Source organism: Verticillium alfalfae, genomic scaffold (genome assembly GCF_000150825.1).
Source record: "Verticillium alfalfae VaMs.102 supercont1.15 genomic scaffold, whole genome shotgun sequence".
Taxonomy (NCBI): Eukaryota; Fungi; Ascomycota; class Sordariomycetes; order Glomerellales; family Plectosphaerellaceae; genus Verticillium; species Verticillium alfalfae.
In genome coordinates this window covers 870,798-888,726 of record NW_003315024.1, presented here as the reverse complement: position 1 = coordinate 888,726, position 17,929 = coordinate 870,798, and the positions used below count along the sequence as shown (strand labels likewise).

General features: G+C 54.8%; 6 protein-coding genes across 6 annotated transcripts in view; 1 reads left to right on the top strand and 5 right to left on the bottom strand.

Moving 5' to 3' along the window:
* Positions 1-188: 188 nt before the first annotated feature.
* Positions 189-2,227, bottom strand: VDBG_09606 (acetolactate synthase; the record flags this gene model as incomplete). The annotated part of the gene is made up of 2 exons (XM_003000365.1): positions 189-1,634; positions 1,748-2,227. 2 exons carry the CDS (start codon positions 2,225-2,227, stop codon positions 189-191), a joined length of 1,926 nt encoding a protein of 641 aa, XP_003000411.1.
* Positions 2,228-4,148: 1,921 nt separating this feature from the next.
* VDBG_09605 (galactose oxidase) lies at positions 4,149-6,353 on the top strand (the record flags this gene model as incomplete). The annotated part of the gene is made up of 1 exon (XM_003000364.1): positions 4,149-6,353. The coding sequence occupies one exon, from the start codon at positions 4,149-4,151 to the stop codon at positions 6,351-6,353; it is 2,205 nt and encodes a 734-aa protein (XP_003000410.1).
* A 413-nt stretch (positions 6,354-6,766) lies between these two features.
* On the bottom strand, positions 6,767-8,326 carry VDBG_09604 (peroxisomal catalase; the record flags this gene model as incomplete). Its single annotated transcript, XM_003000363.1, has 1 exon — positions 6,767-8,326. One exon carries the CDS (start codon positions 8,324-8,326, stop codon positions 6,767-6,769), a length of 1,560 nt encoding a protein of 519 aa, XP_003000409.1.
* A 740-nt stretch (positions 8,327-9,066) lies between these two features.
* Positions 9,067-11,074, bottom strand: VDBG_09603 (conserved hypothetical protein; the record flags this gene model as incomplete). The annotated part of the gene is made up of 7 exons (XM_003000362.1): positions 9,067-9,177; positions 9,232-9,443; positions 9,503-9,923; positions 9,991-10,259; positions 10,313-10,422; positions 10,480-10,818; positions 10,875-11,074. The coding sequence occupies 7 exons, from the start codon at positions 11,072-11,074 to the stop codon at positions 9,067-9,069; spliced, it is 1,662 nt and encodes a 553-aa protein (XP_003000408.1).
* A 1,059-nt stretch (positions 11,075-12,133) lies between these two features.
* Positions 12,134-12,967, bottom strand: VDBG_09602 (necrosis- and ethylene-inducing protein-inducing protein; the record flags this gene model as incomplete). Its single annotated transcript, XM_003000361.1, has 1 exon — positions 12,134-12,967. One exon carries the CDS (start codon positions 12,965-12,967, stop codon positions 12,134-12,136), a length of 834 nt encoding a protein of 277 aa, XP_003000407.1.
* A 3,117-nt stretch (positions 12,968-16,084) lies between these two features.
* Positions 16,085-17,929, bottom strand: part of VDBG_09601 (leucine-rich repeat-containing protein) — a gene marked incomplete at both ends in the record, with an annotated part of 3,613 nt that continues 1,768 nt past the window's right edge. The window contains 3 exons of the mRNA XM_003000360.1: positions 16,085-16,750; positions 16,821-17,696; positions 17,778-17,808. Coding sequence (XP_003000406.1) covers positions 16,085-16,750; positions 16,821-17,696; positions 17,778-17,808 — 1,573 coding nt within the window. The remainder of the gene's footprint in view (positions 16,751-16,820; positions 17,697-17,777; positions 17,809-17,929) is intronic.

Here is a 17,929-nt window from a genome sequence, read left to right as displayed (position 1 = left end):
ACCGAGACAGGACAAGGCTGTGGCTGGAAAACAACAGAAAGAAGAGGCTGGTGCACAATACGGGTCGGCTATGAGCGCGCTAAGCCAGATGCGGACTACTCTGCACAGCTTCAAGGCACCTTACACCGAGACCCTGACCGAAACGCCCTACACCCATCTTCACCGAGAGATCCCACCAAGCGTTAGCATCACACACTGGCAATGGCCACCTCAATCACTGCACATCGCTTGAGCTCCCTCACCACCCGAACGCCCTCCGCGATGGCTCCATCGACCTCGTCTGCTCTCTTCACGACTGTCCACCAAGCATCACCGGCACCCTCAGCAATCTTTCCAAACGAAGGTGACGGCGAAATGCTGACGCCCATCGCCTCGGCCAAAGCTGTTGCCCTGCTGTCACCATGCCGCCCTTCGCCATCGCTCCGTGGCACAAACTCTTTCATCTCAGGATGAATCCTCAAGCAGGCATTCTTCGGGCTCGTCCAGCCGCCATTGTTCCAGATGACGGTCAGGTACGGCGTCGCATACCGCATGGCCATCCAGTAGGCACTGGCAGGTACCCCAAATAGGAACGTTCCGTCTCCCACAAACGCCGTGACAAGACGGTCGGCCGCATCACCCACAGCCGCCTCTTCTCTCAACGCCATGGCCACGCCGACAGCAGCCCCAGAATACCACCCGAGCGAGCCGCCACCACTGCCCACCAGCGAGTTGTGTTGGTCGTGCCGTAGGTGGTCAGCGACCTTGCCAAGATTGGTCGTGCTCTCGTTGAGTGCTAATACGTCAAGACCTTTTGTCGCCTTGCGGAAGCGGCTCATAAAGTACGGCACCGTGACCTTTCCATCTGGAAATGCCACTTCTTCTGCTTCGAGTCGCCGCGTTCGTGCCTCGAAGCGCTGTGCCAGCAAAGATATCCTGACGTCGATCCTACTCTTTGTAGCTTCAGCAAAGAGTTCCCGGCTCATCTCGACGTACTCATCTAGCTGTTTCAAAGCCACCGACGTATCACACATCCAACGCTTCTCGGCCGGAAGACTCCAGAGTGTGGCGCTGCTTTTCAGAGGATCGCAGTCGAGGTGGAAGATGCGGGCCGCATCGCTCGGCCTCGACTCGGATGGAATCCATGGGACATCCGAGTCGACGACGAGGACCACGTCTGCTTCGGCCAAGGCCTTGAGCTGCCCGCCGCCGTTCCATGCATGGCCTTGGTGGAGGAAACTGGTCGTCGGGAAATTGTTCACCACCGGCGCATTCTCGTGCACGGGGATAGCGAGGCGCCGGGCCAAATCGTGAAGTGCTTTGAAGGCGGCAGGATCCCGGCCCGCGTAACTTGTCACGATCAGGGGGAAGTCGGCCCTGATAAGAATGTCGCCCAAGCGCGCGACGTCTTGCATGTGGAGGCCAACTTTCTCCACCGAGAGGTTCTTCTTTGGATCTTGCGAAGGCTTGATGCTACGAATTGATGTTTGGGCTTCGAGTGTCTCTCGCGATGCGATGAGATATGTTGGCCCCTGTGGCGTACTTGTCGCAATCTGAAGAGCCCGGAGCACAATCTGTACAGCATTGTGTGGTGATCGGATCTCATGATCATACTTCATGTATTGACGAACGATAGAGCGCTGGTCTGGGATATCCTGGATAAAGTGAACATCTTTGCCTACGGTCAGTCGATACATGGCACTCGTGCAGGTGTGCTCACTCACATCTGTCACCGTCAGTAATGTTCCATGAGTCAGACAAGGGGAACCACGCACTCGTTACGACTCCCCGGTAGCTCCCCTTCCATCGTAATAGGCACGGTACCGGCAACTATCACCACTGGCAAGCGGCCCTTACTGATATTGTGCACTGCGCCCGCCAAAGCCTGTGTGCCGCATTCGACGTGGACGAGTACAGCTGCTGGCCTCCCAGTGATCATTGCATAGCCCGAGGCTGCCGAAAGCGCATTCATCTCATTCGGCGAAGTGACGACCTTGACCCGGGGATACGCCTTCGTGGCAAACGCCGTTAGGAAAGCCGGGTGGTCCGAGCCGAGATTGACGAAGAGATGAGTGACGCCTGCGGCCTGAAGTGCGTGCAGAATGGCGCTGGCGCCGCTGACTGAATCATCAGGGCAAACAGCCTTTGGCGCTCTCCATTTGGCAGGCCGTTGTCGCCCTCGGCTGAGCCGGTGAACGTGGGATGTGGCCTGCTGTCGACGCAGAAGGGGCGAGGTGACAGGCAACATGAAGTGTCGAATTGCAGCGATTCGTCGCATTTTGCTGAGCTAGCGACACAGCGAGCCCAGACCAAAGCCTCACATCCCAGATTCTGAAGGTTCGCAGAACTTTCTGAAAATGACGAGAAGAGGATTTGGTCGTCTCACATATCGAGGTGGAAAGCCTATTTGAGCTGCGACGATCCGTCCATTTCCGGAAGACAGTCCTCCCCACAATCGAGACAGCCCACTAGCTAGCTTTGGAGTACACTGAAGCTGATACATAGGTTGTTGAGATGCTTTTGGTGACACCTTATGCCAAGTTGACCGGGAATTGAAGAAAATTCATGCAGATTTCTTCGTCTTCCGATCAGTACATGTCTCAAGTGATTGCACTGAATCCACGAGTGACTAACTTTCCGAATGACAGCTACGATTAAGCCAAGGTCTTGGTCTCTTGGAATAACAGTAGTCACTTCTATTTGTTGTGGCTGCGGAAGTACTCTTCGTGAAAAGAACTGCGTTGATTTTCTTGGGCGTGTTTTGACCGGGCTGCTGGTCTAAGTCACGATGCGGCTCGAATCAAGCTCTGGCGAGAGGGACATGAAGGTTCTACAATCTATCGATAGCTATTGGCTACGATATGAATATCAAACAAAATGTCGATCGGGTCTTGATGGACTGCCAGCGGCGGTCCCAAAGGATGGCCGATCAGAGCCAGGCGGTTAGTAGACTAGCAAATCCGGTTTACGTACACGGGGACGGATGCTTCGCTCGACATTTTATGTGGAAGTTTCGCAATATCAAGTCGCCAGGAAGCTTTCTATTATTTTAAAACCTACTTACACGCCCTCAGAGACCAGTAGGTTCGGAACTGAACGATGGTCGCGAAATGTGATATCAGCCCGTTGAGCATCAAGTGAAATGACCCCTGAATGTCAACCAGGCTTGACGAGCAACATAGATATGATGAAATGAGAGCTTGCCATATGACTTTGTCTCAAAAATTAGTATTGATAAAACGCAGGGTCCATATGGGAACACCGACGAAATGAAATTATGCATTGAAGGACCGCCCCATCGGCCGAGAGGCGGCAGGGCCGACAGTTTTGCAGCGGTGTTTGGCCCGAGAACAGGGCTAAAGAGGGACCCAAGCCCCCGGAACCAGCGATGTACAACGCTGAACCCATGTCCATAGAATGCTATGCACCTGCGGGCTTCCTTGGTCCCATCTTTCAAGCCCGACAAAGTAAGGTCGAGTCAACGTCCTGACGAGAATGGCATCCACGTGGGGTTAATGCACAGCCGGTTTTGTTTCAGCTGGGAGTAGGGCTGGTAAGCCAAGGCGCCGAGTCAAGGGTAATTGATGGGTTTGGACGATAAAGGTCGAGCACAGGCTCGAGCCCCTTCCATTATTGGCTTGACTCTCTCGTATTGGACCCAGTGTCCACTGTTGACTGTTGTGTGCTGCGATGGTGGAATCAATTTTATGAACACTTATGAACGAAGTGGGCGAGATCAGGGACATTCTCGGACCTTGCGATAGAAATAACGGAGTGAGTGGTGCATGTGGGTGCATATCCCAGGAGACCTTGACAGGACGAAGAGCCAGGGGTTCTGATGATAAATGTATATCGTGTCATGCCTGTCCTGCTTCACCTCTGGCTTTTGGTCCCTTTGGTTTCCTTCACGCTCATCTGTCGTTTTTGATGTGGTTCGAGTTGCCTCACATTCGTTCTTTACTTGCTACTTTTTCCGATTCTTACCTTTCTTGTTTCTCACGTTATCCGCGTGCACTGTTCATTCATTCACCCGCGAGGGCATCATTCACAGTCTTGAATATTTCATTCACTCACCCATTCATTAAGAATTCTTGTCCCTCCATGCTCGAGCTTCGACTCATCACACATTCGCTTCGAAAACAAATCAACCCAGACTCTTAATTCTCAAGATGGCGTATGCGTCCTTCCCAAAGGTAGCCGTTGTGTGGGCTGCCCTCTCGCTGTTTACACCAGCAGCAGCGCATCTCTTCAAGTGCCCTAATTACGAAACTGTCTGGATAACCCCCGAAGGCGCACAATACGGCATCTGCGACAACACAGACTACAAGAACGGCGGTGGCAGCCTTGCGGTTCACAACTGCGTGCCCTCAACTCAAGAATGCCTGAAACTCTGTATCAAGGACTCCCGGTGCAAGAAGGCCGTCTACGACAAAAAGAACCACATGTGCCACCTCAAAAACAATGATAAGACGGCCGAGATGGACTGGGCAGACGACAACGGCTTCGACGTGATCCACCGCGATCAGGGCAGCGAGCTCGACGACGGCACTCCTATCGAAACGTGCCCCAACACGGGCGCGGGCTACAGCTCAGGCAAGACATTCTTTACCGTCTGCGTCAATACAGATTACACCCGACCCAACGCCCACACGTTTCGCAACACGCCCAGCCCGCATGCCTGTGCGGACACCTGCGCCAAGACCAAGGACTGCAAGAAAGCCGTCTACGATGTCAAGGACAAGATCTGCTACGTCAAGCAGGCTGGATCCGATGTCAAGCTAGACTGGGTCAAGGACGAGCGCTTCATCTCGATCGATACGAAGACTGGTGCGGCAGATGACAACAAGAACTCCAACGGGCCCGTCGACACGAAGCCGGAAGCGCCCAAGGGAGCTGCGGCCAAGGTCGGGCAGTGGTCTGATGTTATCAAGTTGCCGTTGATCCCCGTTGCCGCTTACATCGTGCCGGCGTATCCCGAGCCCGCGAAAATGCTGTTCTTCTCGTCCTGGGGCAAGGATGCCTTCGGTGGCGCTTCGGGCAAGACGCAATTCGGTGACTATGAGTTCGCAACAGGCGCTGTATCGGATCGCGAGGTCGCCAACACACATCACGATATGTTTTGCCCCGGCATCAGCCAGCTTGAAGACGGTCGCGTTATGGTGCAAGGTGGCTCCGATGCCGAAGCAGTCAGCATCTACGACCCAGCCACCAATGAGTTCACGCGCGGGCCTGATATGAAAGTAGCTCGCGGCTACCAAACGTCTGCCATTATGTCCAATGGTCACGTTTTCACCATCGGAGGTGCCTATGCTGGCAGCCGAGAGGCCAAGAACGGCGAAGTCTTCAACCCCGACAACCAGGAGTGGAGATACCTCCCCGGCGCCGATGTGAAGCCCATGATGACGACCGACCACGAGGGTGTGTGGCGCGAGGACAACCATGCCTGGCTCTTTGGGTGGAAGAACGAATCCATCTTCCAAGCCGGTCCTTCGCTAGACCAGCACTGGTACAGTACCGAGGGCGAGGGCTCTGTCGTCAAGGCCGGCACACGTGATGACGATGACGCCATGTGCGGTGTGTGGGCTATGTACGACGCTGTTGCTGGTAAGATCCTGTCTGCAGGCGGCGCTCCCGAGTACACCGACAGCGATGCCACGGCACGGGCGCACATCACAACCATCGGCGAGGCATATGCCCCTTCAATCGTTGAGCGAGTCCCCGATATGTCTTCTCCGCGCGGCTTCGCCAACGCCGTTGTGCTTCCCGATGGCAACGTCCTCGTAACGGGTGGCCAGAGACGCGCCGTTGTCTTCACCAATACGGACGCCGTTCTGACCGCTGAGCTTTTCAACCCCACGACCAAGACCTGGACTCAGCTCGCCGCCGCTGCCGTGCCACGCAATTACCACTCCGTGTCCATCCTGCTCCCCGACGCCACTGTATTCACGGGCGGCGGCGGTCTTTGCTATGTTTCGACTATCGGCGGCTCAACTGCCGGCTGCAACAAGGCTGCTGACCACGCCGACGGCGAAGTCTTCTCGCCGCCTTACCTCTTCAATGACGATGGCAGCGCGGCTGCGCGACCCGCCATCTCAGGACTTGCGCAGGAGGCCGTCTCGGCCGGCGCGACACTTTCGTTCGACGTTGAGGGCAATGTTGCCTCCTTCTCGCTCATTCGCACCGGTACCGTTACCCACTCGGTCAACAGTGACCAGCGCCGGATCCCACTCAAGAGGTTCCGGGCGCAGAATGGCAAGTACACGGTCACGCTGCCGACTGACCGTGGCGTGCTGCTGCCAGGGTACTACTACCTATTCGCAATCTCTGCCAAGGGCGTGCCGAGTGTTGCGAAGAGCGTGCACGTCGTTCTGTAAATAGGTCATCATATCTTCTCGTCTGCTGATAAAAATCGCGAGATCACCCCTTGAGAAGTGAGAATACGTAACCCGCGATGTATAGCATCATAATGTAATCAAATAATACCCTGTTTGCTCTTCTGCAACTATTCCTGAATGTTGTTTCATATTGTTCAACTCCTCACTATTGTCCTGCTATTGTACTTGCAGGACAAGAAGCTCGTGATCAAAATAGAACGCGATACCAAATCTCAAGCTATACTAATGCCCATTCACACCATTTGTCCCGTTCGTTCCATTTGATCCGCGGTGCAGGCCCCTCTTCGGTGCGCCGTTTCCGTCTGTAGCACTCGAGCATACAGTCGCACTAATACCGTTGGCGAACTTGACCTTTGAATCTTCAGTCATGCCATTGTGCGTGCCATTGAACTTCATATCCTTGATGCCCTCGTATCCTTTGACACCCGTGCTCTTCTCAAGCCGCTGTGCAATCTCGGGATCGACTCTCGGAAGATGGCAATCTGCCTCTTCAGCAATTCGTCGTTTTTGCACGAGGCCATCTTGCCCGTGACGTTGCTGATGAACCTCTCCCTGGCGGCGTCGTCGAAAACATCTCGCCAGAGCGCGCGCGGCGCCACAAAATCTTCGGGGCGAATCTGCGAGAGGAACGTCACGGCCTCGCTCGTGAAGTGCGCGTGCACGCTGTCGTGGTCGACAGTCCTCTTGTGGAAGGAAATGGGTTCGATGGACGAAAGGTAATTTGGCCGAGCGCCCTGGTTGAAAAATGCCATCTGGCCGTCACGCTGGAAATTGCCGGCGCGGTACGACGTTCGCGATGCGTTGACGGGCAGCTGTTGGTAGTTGACGCCGAGGCGGTGACGGTGAGTGTCTGGGTAGGAGAAGAGGCGGGACTGGAGGACGGGGTCGGCCGAGGGTTCGATGCCTGGCGGCATGTGGGAGGGGTTGAAAGCCACTTGCTCCACCTCGGCGAAGTAGTTCACGGCGTTTTCATTAAGGGTAAACTCGCCGACCTTCTGTAGAGGATACTTCTTTTGCGGCCAGACATGGGTCAGGTCGAAGACGTTGAGCTTGTCCTTCTCCCAGGCGTCCTCGGCCTCGGACGCCGTCATGGTCTGGATCTCGACGGACCACTTGGGGTGCTCGCCACGAGCGATGGCCTCGTAGAGATCTTTCTGCGAGTAGTCGGGCGAATAATTGGCTGAATCTTCCTGAGTAACAAACTTGATGCCTTGCATTGACTTGAAGTGCATCTGGCAATACACCCATTCGTTGTCCTTGTTCACGAGCTTGAGCGTGTGGCCGGCGTATCCGTGCATAAAGCGGTATCCGTCGGGAATACCGCGATCACCCATGAGGATCATGACCTGGTGAATAGACTCGGGGTTGTGACAGAGGTAATCCCAGAACATGGTCGAGTCATCTGCGTGCGTGAGATGGGTAGAAGGATCGCGCTTCTGTGTGTGGATGAAGTGCGGAAACTTGGCTGGATCTCGAAGGAAGAAGACAGGCGTGTTGTTGGCGACCATGTCCCAGTTCCCCTGCTCCGTCCTGAACTTGACAGAGAAGCCTCGAGGGTCGCGCGCGAGATCGTGAGAGCCAGACTCGCCGCCGACAGTTGAGAAGCGTGCCGTTACCGGGCATTTTTTGCCCTTCGTTGAGAAGAGATCGGCCTGGGTGAGATTTGGGATAGGATTGGTGCACTCAAAGAAGCCGTGAGCACCGCTGCCTTTGGCGTGCACAACTCGTTCGGGGATCCGCTCACGATCAAAGTGGGAGAGCAGATCGATGAGGTGGAAGTCCTGCAGCAGGAGGGGGCCATTCTCGCCAGCGCGCTGCGTCTCGTAAGGGTGAGGTACAGGAACGCCGTTGCTTGTGGTATAGGTCACGTCCTTGGACGACGCCTGGCGGTCATCCTCAAAAGACGAGAACTGCCTAGCCACGTGGGCAGCAAATGGTGTATCTGAAGACATTTTTACGATTAATGAGCAGTTTAGGGTTCTGAGCAAATCGCATCTGAGAAGACAGGAGAAGAAGGCACTTCTTAAGGTCAGAGGTGACACAAAGCCACTCCAGGACGTAACGGGACGGGGCACACTTTGTCATAGTGCCCGTCATGGGCTAGCAAATAAGAGGAGACTTATTTGGAATGAGGCTTAACCCTTTGCCAGAGAACTGCGTTCTACATGGGAAAGTGAGAATCCGATGGCGTGGATGGATGGGAGATCAGCGGTCGATGACGCCTGCATTCACCAGCGCCATCACGACCAAGCACTCGCTAATCGACGAATCTGTGGCCACTGGGGGCTAGCCAGAGAAATTCCCACCTGCAAAGGCCGATGCCATCCGATGAGCGGCACAGTATTGCCAATGACGAGTCGCTCCCGTGCTTCGATGACCTTGGGTACCCAATTGGCGTTTGTTGTGCTGGCTACAAGTAGGTACTGTGTGCGTCTGCCGACAATTGATGTCATCGGGGTTCTCACTGAGCACATGCGCCAGACTTTCGCCCCAGCGGCTCTCCACACCAGAGGGCATCTTATTACGCTGGGCGTGGAGTTTGGTGCCTCGGGCGTAGCCCGGATATGTCCTCGACCAGGCTACTGTAGGACATCCCAAGCCACTAGCGACAGCGAGGCGACAGGCACAGCATGGTTTTGCCACGGTTGATCGGAACCCACTCTGCTTGAGGTTTCACTGCGCTCCAAGGCGATTAACTGCTAGCCAGACTCTGCGTCTCGTCCTCGCCCTCCTCCACCCTGAGGCCGTCTATTGGGGGATAGTGCGCCAAGAGAAGGATGGCGACGGCAATGACAGCTAGGCCCTGAACGTTTTGTCAGTCAAATACGTCGCTGAAGCTGGAGGGGATGATACGCACACCGTTGCAAAGAAATGTCAGATTGGCTTTGCCGACGCCTGATAGCGACGAGTAAATAAAACCAAAAGTACCCTGCGTTGTCAGCGTCGCCGCGCTTTCGACTAATGTGATGGCACTCAGCGCATCCTGTCGCAGGTTTGCTGGGCTCATTTCTGTAATGACACCCTTGGCAGCCGGTGCCGAGCCCGAGGCGAAGGGGAGCAGAAAGGCAGCTGCTCTCGTCAGTCAGTCCCGTTTTCTGTTGCTTGCGAAGCATCTCAGGCCGACTTACCCAGATACATGTGCCATCCTTTCGTGGCCCAGGCCGATATGGACGTGACGATGCCGTCAACAACAAGACTCCAGCGCAGGAACGACAAATCAAATGTGCTATCCTCGTCTTCTTCCTCTGGTGGTGCGTTCGTTGGTTCCTCGGCATTCATCAGGCCGGGTAATGGATCGAGGTCCTCGGCGTGCGTCGGGATCGTCGCGCCTTCCAGCTGATCGGTGACGGGACACTCATGAAGGGGCCGCGAGGCCATCGAGGCAAACCAATGGCGACCGAGATCAATTATCTTGGGAAACATGAACATCAGGAAGACACCCCTGATCAGTGAATTGCCTGCCATGAGCGTGCCGTTCTCCGTGGTGCCAAAGTCGAACCGTGAAGTGGCATACATCTGAATAAGAATAGGAGCATAGCCAGTTGCAAACTGTTCAGCGTCAGCAAATAGCCACAGAGAAAGCTGTCACATGAGTGAATATAGACTAGAGTCTCACCACGCCAAAGAAAACGCCCATCGCGAGAAAGACGAGACCGTAATGCTTGGTCACTTTGCCTGAAGGCAGGCGGTATCGTTGCGGAATGAGGATCCTCAGCGGCGCAAACATTCCGGAGGTTGATTTGCCGTCCTTGTGTGCCACTTCATCCTCATTAACTGGAGATGCCGGCATGAAGAGGGCGCCATAGATCGTGGCGACTATGAAACATCCGACGGCGACGGTGAACGGACTCGATATGCCGAACAAATCGCCAAGGAGACCGCCAACTGTTGACGGTTAGTGGCGGATTGCTAAACATACGTCGGATGAGAGGACTCACAGAAGTAGCCACCAGCATTACCGATCATCAAGGCTCCCTGGAGTTTGCCAAATACACCCGTGTGTTTCCGCCTCTCGATGGCTTCGGCGACGGCGGTGTTGAGCACCAACCTGTGGGCAAGTGTGAGTCACAGATACTTAGCCTGGGTGTTTCGTGGTGTAACTCACATGTAGCCCCTCGGACCTCCAAAGATACCTACAAACTGCGTTCCTTGCATGAGGTAGATGCCTTTCCTGCCGCCAACGCTGACAGCGGCAATCTGAAAGGAAACCCTAACGGCAAGCAGAGACGTCTGGCTGACGAGCGCCCACCGTGTACCCCAACGCTTGATGAGAGCGCCGCAGATGAAAAGATTGAGGATGCCGCACAGCGACGTTGTCATGCCAAGGATGGACACCTGGGTGGCTGTCGCCGCGTCGATCTCCCGGCGGGCGCAGCGTGCGGCAGAGGGAGGATGGTGGGTGTAAAAGGCCTCGCAGGTCATGACACGGAAGACGTAGATGATGCTGCGATGCGGTCAGTTGTTCACTCAGTCTATCTCGGGCCGGCAGCTGGCACGTACGAGACCTGGGTGAGGCCGAGAGTCAGAGCGACGAGAAAACCGGCGAAGAGGATCCTGTTCTCGGGGGAGCAGAGCCGGGGGCCGAGACCGGAGAACTTCTCAGGCGCGGGGCTGGCAGCGGCGCCGACACGGACACGGGCGCCTGGGCCCGGCGACAGGAGGGGCGTTGTCTCGCTGGGACTCATTGTGCGGGGTGTCATCTGGGTGCCTTGCGATTTCGCCAGGGAGCGATATTTTGGCTGAAAGCTGAAGGTGATCGGGGGGGGGGAGGGGTAACACAGTGGGGTTGTCAGAAATTTGCCTGTCGGACGAAGCGTTCCTTATCGCCACTGAAGCCGGCGCCCACGTCTGGCTGGCGGTGAGTGACGCGACAGCTCTGGGCCCCATTAGCACCATTGCAACATGGAAAATGCAGCGAAGAAGAATGGATCACACTGACCACTTTGAAAGACCACAGGCACGCCATCCGGACAGAATGAACAGCAGCACGACAAAGGCAAACTCATTCTTCCTATCTACCGCCTCCTGCCATTTTAGTCCTACGTCGTATTCAGTCTACTCAGCACTGTCCCTAGCGGGGGCTCCAGAAGGCTAATTGGCATAACCTAAGACGGTGAACCGTTGACTCTGGAAGGTGCAGTTTGACACTCGAGATCCCAGATTGATGGAATAGACGCATGAGCTATTAAGAACCACAGGGTTGGGTAGAGGTCCCGAATGCCGACGCCGGGATTGCAAACGGTAACATTCAGGCACAACTGCTGCCGCATTGCCATTGACCCCTTTGACATACGGCGCCTAGTCAGTAGGAATGTGGTAGAAGTATCAGACCTTAACATGATGGTTGAGGGACTGTAGACAGAGTAGTCTATCTATAATGATGTCTCCATGCTACGCCTATTCCTAGCTCCTGAAACCCTCAAACTTGCCTCGCTTGATATGCATCCGTCGCGAAAACGAGCCCTTGGCAGATGGGTTCCCGTCCCAAGAGAGCTCACCTCTCTGTCAACGCATTTGTGCTCCAGCTCTGACTCGTATGGCGACACGACCATGTTTGTACGAAACACTCGATTACGAGTACTGATGGAAACTCAGCGTTATGAACAGAAAGTTTTCATTTCGATTTCAAGCAAGGCTAAGTAAAAGGCTTAAAAAGACAACTCCCCCGCTAACACCCATGATACGCCCCCCATCTGATGATCTCAACCAAATGAACCATAACTTAAGCACCGGAGAAATTTCTGAGAATAAGAGCCTTCTCAGATGTTGTTGGTGCCCTCGTCGTCAATGTTCTCGTCAAATACCAGTCCAGCAGGCCGAGCCTTGCGAATGTTCTCAGCAAAGTTTTCGTTCTTGATGGCGATAGCACCAGCCTCCCAGTTGTGCGTCAGCATCCTGTCCCTCTGCTCGACGGTGTCCCAGCCAAAGTACCCGAGAAGCGGGCCCGTGATCCACTGGTTCCGGTGGTTCTCCGGCCCGGGACCACCGGCGTCGGCGCCATTGCCGAACCGGAAGCAGTGTGTCAGGATGCTGTCCTTGTGGTAGACAATCGCCGGCTTGCCATTCTCCGCCGCAGTCCAGGTGACCTGGGAGTTTTCACGAATCTCGTAGCCCTTGTGCTGGCTGACGGCAACGTGCGTGACGAAGCTGTCGCTCTGGCGCACCCACACGGCAATGTGCTCCCAGTCGTGGCGGTGCCCGTCAATGGGTGTCGCCGTATCCTTCTGGAAGTAGTAGGCGTAGAAAATGACGCAATAGCCATTGTTGCAGCGCTGGCGGGAGTAGACATTGCCTCGGTCCAGCATCTCTTCGTTGCGGCAGCCCGCTTGGGGCGGCCACTCGAAAGGGAACATGCCAATGGCGAGGTCGCCGTTGGGGCCGATTGCCGGTACATTGTAGCAGCTGTCCGTGTCGAAGTCGAGAGCAGGCTGGAAGCGCTTGTCGAGCTCGGGTGCCCGTCCGAAGATGGGGCCGGGAGGAGGAGGCTGGGGATCACGGGGAGGGTTCTCGGGGTCGTCCTGGCGCGCCTGAATGACAGCTCCGAAAGACGAAGGCAAAGCCGCAAGGGCGAGGAGTCCGACACTGAAAAGCATGCTGGAAGATTTCTGTTAAGATTCAAGAGAAAAGAAAACGAGATATGAAGTAGTTGAGGCTGGTGAGGCTGTTGCTTTTGAGTTGCTGTTGTTGATGATGGACGGTCAGAACTTTGGAAGATCACGAAGCCATCTTTATACTTGATTATTTCTTTACAAAGTTATTGTTGTCACCGATCTTGCGATCCTCTGGCCGGGTTTCGTCACTCCATGGACGCGACTCTGGTTGACGATATTCTTGGACGCGCACTGCGGTCAGCGTTGCAATGATTGACGAGGATTGCGAGGCAAAGACATTCGGAGGATTGTACAAAGGATCCAGAGAAGGCTGAGCAAGGATAAGCGAACCATTCCTCAAGCGAAGCTGAGAACGTTCATCATGAACCATATGTCGGATCTACTGCACCGCGTTCGGGGACTGGCCCTTGTCGGCTCGCACGTGCCCTCCTCCCTAATTAGTTAGGGCTGGGCAACACCCCTGAGCCTCCGAAGCTTGTCACTTCAAGTGGTGGCTGTGTCACAGGATCAATCGATCTAGCCGCTGCAAGCTTTCATGCATCCCCAGCATGGAGTCCTCTATTCTTGGCGACTCGCATGACCGAAAGCTTGTTAAGCGTGCATCTTCGCCTTCGCCACCATCCATGGAAGGATTGACATGTTACCCTGCGAACCAACGAACATAAGCTTAAACCCCAGCTGCTGAGCTGCCTTCCGGACTTGGCGTGACGTGCTGTCCTTGTCGAATAGACCCATGGCCCTCGATTTGAGTCCAAGCATGGCTTCAGAACCCTGGCGTCGCTGTTCCTGGCCAGGCGAGCACAGCTTTCGGATTTGATGCAACGCTGCGGCGCGAATCGTATTGGCGCATGTCATTGGCAGGAAACCACAGACTAAGATGCATCTTGGTCCCAGATGCCAAGCTCGTCAGCCACAGACATCATAGGGCCAATAATAGTCGGCGATGTTCACTGCATTTCCTGTTCGGGGGCGCAATGAGAGGTCGTAGCTGACGGTGCATTGCGGAGGCGCGATCCCAAATCTGATTACCCGATTCCAGGCCTTTTGGGTATTGCCCGGCTACAATGTCAGAGTTGACAGACTCGGAAGTTATTTTTGTCCTGTGTGTCATCTTGCTGATCCTGCTAGGCAACATGTAGCATGCCATGGGTTCCCGCTTCAACACCATGCTCCAAATGCCCCCTCAACAAACGAATTATGGAGCCCAAGCGCACACACCCGAGGCAACCTGGCCCTCGCCCCTTTCTCAAAGCTCTTGTCGAATGCCACGAGGATTCTGTGCGTCCTCTGCTTGGTTATGACGATGGTAAGGACAACCCCTTACCTTCCTCTGTCGCCAGGGGCCGCTGCACAAAAGCTGGCTCACACGGATAGCTCTCACCGTCTTGAGGTTTCCACCGCCATTGCTGGCCGTGCAGTAAAATGAGCGGTCATTCGGGTTCATGGATGCGCGCTTGTCGGTGCGAGGAAGCTCGGAGGCCGTACCTGGGACTGCCGCTGCCACGGTCACATGCCTAAGTGGATTGATGTCGGCCATATTCAGCCGGCGAGTTGGTAGCGTGTTAGGGTGCCATCATGATATAGCCTTGTCGGGTCGACGACGTTTCTCAGGTTCAAGAGACCGTGACTTCAGTACCATGTCGTCGAGAGCTCGGGTCGCAGCATAATTGACGACCAACGCTTCGACTGGAAGAGAGTACACAACTTCTGCATCCCCGCCTTCAATGTATACGAGCATCACGCAAAGGACGGGGTTGACGCGGCGTATCTGTACCGCTTCGACGATAAGCCCATGCTGCGTCCACTGGGCTTTTAAAGAAGTGCTGACACGGATATCGAGTCTCTGGTCTTGAATTAGAAGAGAGGCTTGGAAAATTGTGATGAATTCTACGGACGGAAGATGAAGTATCGATAAACCCTTGATATAGACTGTTTGTCTCGCATTACCCGCGCCCTCTCGCTCTCCCGTCCCTTCCCGTCTCGTCGGCATCCAGAGGCAAAGCCTCAAGTTCGAGATCCTGGTCGAACTGCGTCCTTGCGTGTTCGCTCTTCCCAGCAGTAGGCAAAAACAGGTGCTGCAACCACCAATTCTGTCACGCCTGTTGCACCCTCCTCCGACATCGTCTCGTGTCTCTTCCTCCTTCTCGCATTCTTCAAACCCGTCCGCCTTCTGTTGATGCTCCTGATGAGGGCGAGCACGGGAAGAAGGACAGGCCACGTGGTGATGATTGCGCACCCCCAGAGCACATCCCGCATAGGACCTGAGCTTTTCTGGCGATTTCGTGTGAACCATTTAGGTCGTCTAAGTGCTTGAGAAACCGCCCCTATCACAAGACCTATAGTGAAGTAAACGGGGAGGCTTGGATATACCGCCTGGAAGATGATCGCTGACTCGCTGGTGTGGTCGTCCGTGGACCCGCCTTTAGGCGGAGGCGGGATGTAGCTGATTTTGATAGGCACCATGGCTCTTTCCCAAGTGTATGTGTGTCGGGGCCGCGATAGCTGGGACGGGCCAGGCGGGTGTCTTCTCAGGTGATGCAGATGAGGTGATGAGTGATAGTCTTTTGTTAGGCTCGATGACCAGAAAAACAGAGGATTGCAGATAGAGTGACAGAATCTGACTCTTAAATAGTTGGCAACCTTTTGGTCACATGGTTCTATCCAATGTGCCCATTTGTCCATCTCGGCCCGCAAAGCTTATGTCTCAACCTTGCCATGATCGATGAAGCCTGATCCTGAGGCCCAGGGGTTTGGCTGAGTGCCACCAAGGTGCGCCTTCAACAGGCCTCAAAATGTCACCAATCCCATGGACCGACGAGAGCTTTTGTCTCGTCCCACACAGAATCATACTCACTCGATGGTGCGAGCCTGGCATCTGGGGCCTGAAGGCATCGAAATTCGCTCCGAAATACGACAAAGGTCTTGTGGCGACGCTACGACGCCTGGAATTACTATTTTCCCTGTTCGACCGGGCGCAGTATACAATAACAAATGTGGTATCTTCGCCAAAACCAAGCAACATGCCAATAAGCAGTCTCGCCCTATATTCCCATTCTCAAAAGTAACGCCTAAAGGCCCCGCAAAGTTAGTGCCTCAAACTCAGTCGACGTCGTCATCAGAATCGCCCAGCCCACCCTCTCCTTGTCCCTCTTTCCAGCTGGCCATCTCGGCAACAGGCACACGGCCCCGCAACCACCTCAGTGTTGCATCTGTTCCACGCTCGAGCACGCTGAATCTTGGAACACGGAAGCGGTTCCCTGATACGTCAAGCTGACGCAGGCCGCCGTTTCCGCCAAGCAAGCCGATCTTGGGGTTCAAGTGTGCGATATCGTTATTGTTGGCGTCCACGACCTGCAGACCCCGTATGCTCTCAGGGTCGAGCTCGATGAGGTGGTTGTTGGCAATCAGCATGACCGACAGCTGCGGGAACACAATACGCAGATCAGTCGGTAGCGCTGTGATACGGTTGAGCGAGACATCAACTTTCTCGAGCTGCTGCGATCGGAGATTGACCGTCAGCGGGGTCAGGCTCGTGATGTGGTTGTTCATCAGATTGAGCTCCCGGAGAGCAGGTAGCTCCAGCTCCTCTGGCAAGTACGTCTCGCCGACAAGTTTGTTATGGGCCAACGACAGCGCCGTCAAGGTGTTGGCGAAGAACGTAAGAGATTCAGGAAACGTCGCGAAAAGGTTGTGATGGAGCTGGATTTCCGTGACCCGGGTAGCGGCGGCGATTTTGGAACAAACGACAGGGTGAAGCGACGAAGACTGTGTCCCAGAGCGGTCCAGCAGTCCGCCATTCTTAATAGGCCAGGTTTGGCTCGAAAGAGTGTGCGACCTCGATCGAGCAGGTGAGTGCGGCGCCGATGTCGGGGGGAGTTGCGAAGTCATCCATGTCAGACCGACTGTCATGCTCACCCTCTTCAGGTGCGACTTCTTTCGTTGGAGGTTCGGATGCTTTGGCATCGTCGGCGATGGCAGCCGCGATAGTGTGCGCAGTGCTCGTGACGTCGTCGTAAGGAGGCGGCGGTTCCAGCCTCGCTGCCAGGGCATCTTTCAGCTCCTCTGTTGTGGCCGAGATGAACTTTTTGTCACGCAACGGGTTGCCACTCAGGCGAATCATTGCAAGATTGTCCATCCTGGCGATCTCCGGCGGGATGATGCGAATATCATTAGCAGAGAAATCAACATGTCGCAATTTCTCCAGACTGAAGAAGCCTTCCGGAAATTCCGAGATACTGTTCTCGTCCGCGGTCAGCGTCAGAAGACTACTCCAAGAGCTGACGTCAGGCAGAGCTTTCAGGCGGTTCATAGACGCGCTGAGCTGGTACAGCACCGGCAGGCTGACCGTTGTGCCAGGGGCAACGATATGTGTGATCTGGTTGCAGGAGATGTCGATTGATTGCAGCTTCGAGAGAGCCTCCACGTCATCTTCAATAAGTGTCTTTGCAAGCTTGTTCTTCTTTAGGTTGAGTTCTGTCAGGGGCATCTGGGACAGAATGCCGAATGGAAGTAGTTCAAAGCTGTTTTCGGCAAGGTTAAGAATACGTAACCGTTCAAGATTCCCGAAATTGGTAGGAAGAGTCGAAACGTTGTTGCCGTGAATATCAAAGATCTCCAAATTTTGTAGGTTGGAGACCGAGGGGTCCAACGGGCCGTATAGAAGGTTATTTGCGAGCTTGAGGTCGCGCAGTGAGGTGAGCTGAGAAATCACCTCGAAACAGTTGTTTGCCAATCGATTATTGGTCTGCACTCGTTAGTCTTCCTGTCAATCAAAATCTCAGACTCGGCATACCAGGTTCAGAGACGTCAGGAGGCGAAGTTGCCTGAGTCCGACAGGAAGAGAAATCAGCAGATTCCCATGCAGGTCGATTGTGTCCAGACCGCCAAAGATGTTCCCATTCCCGTCTTCATCAGCTGCTAGGTCGTCGGCAGTCACGTCTGAAT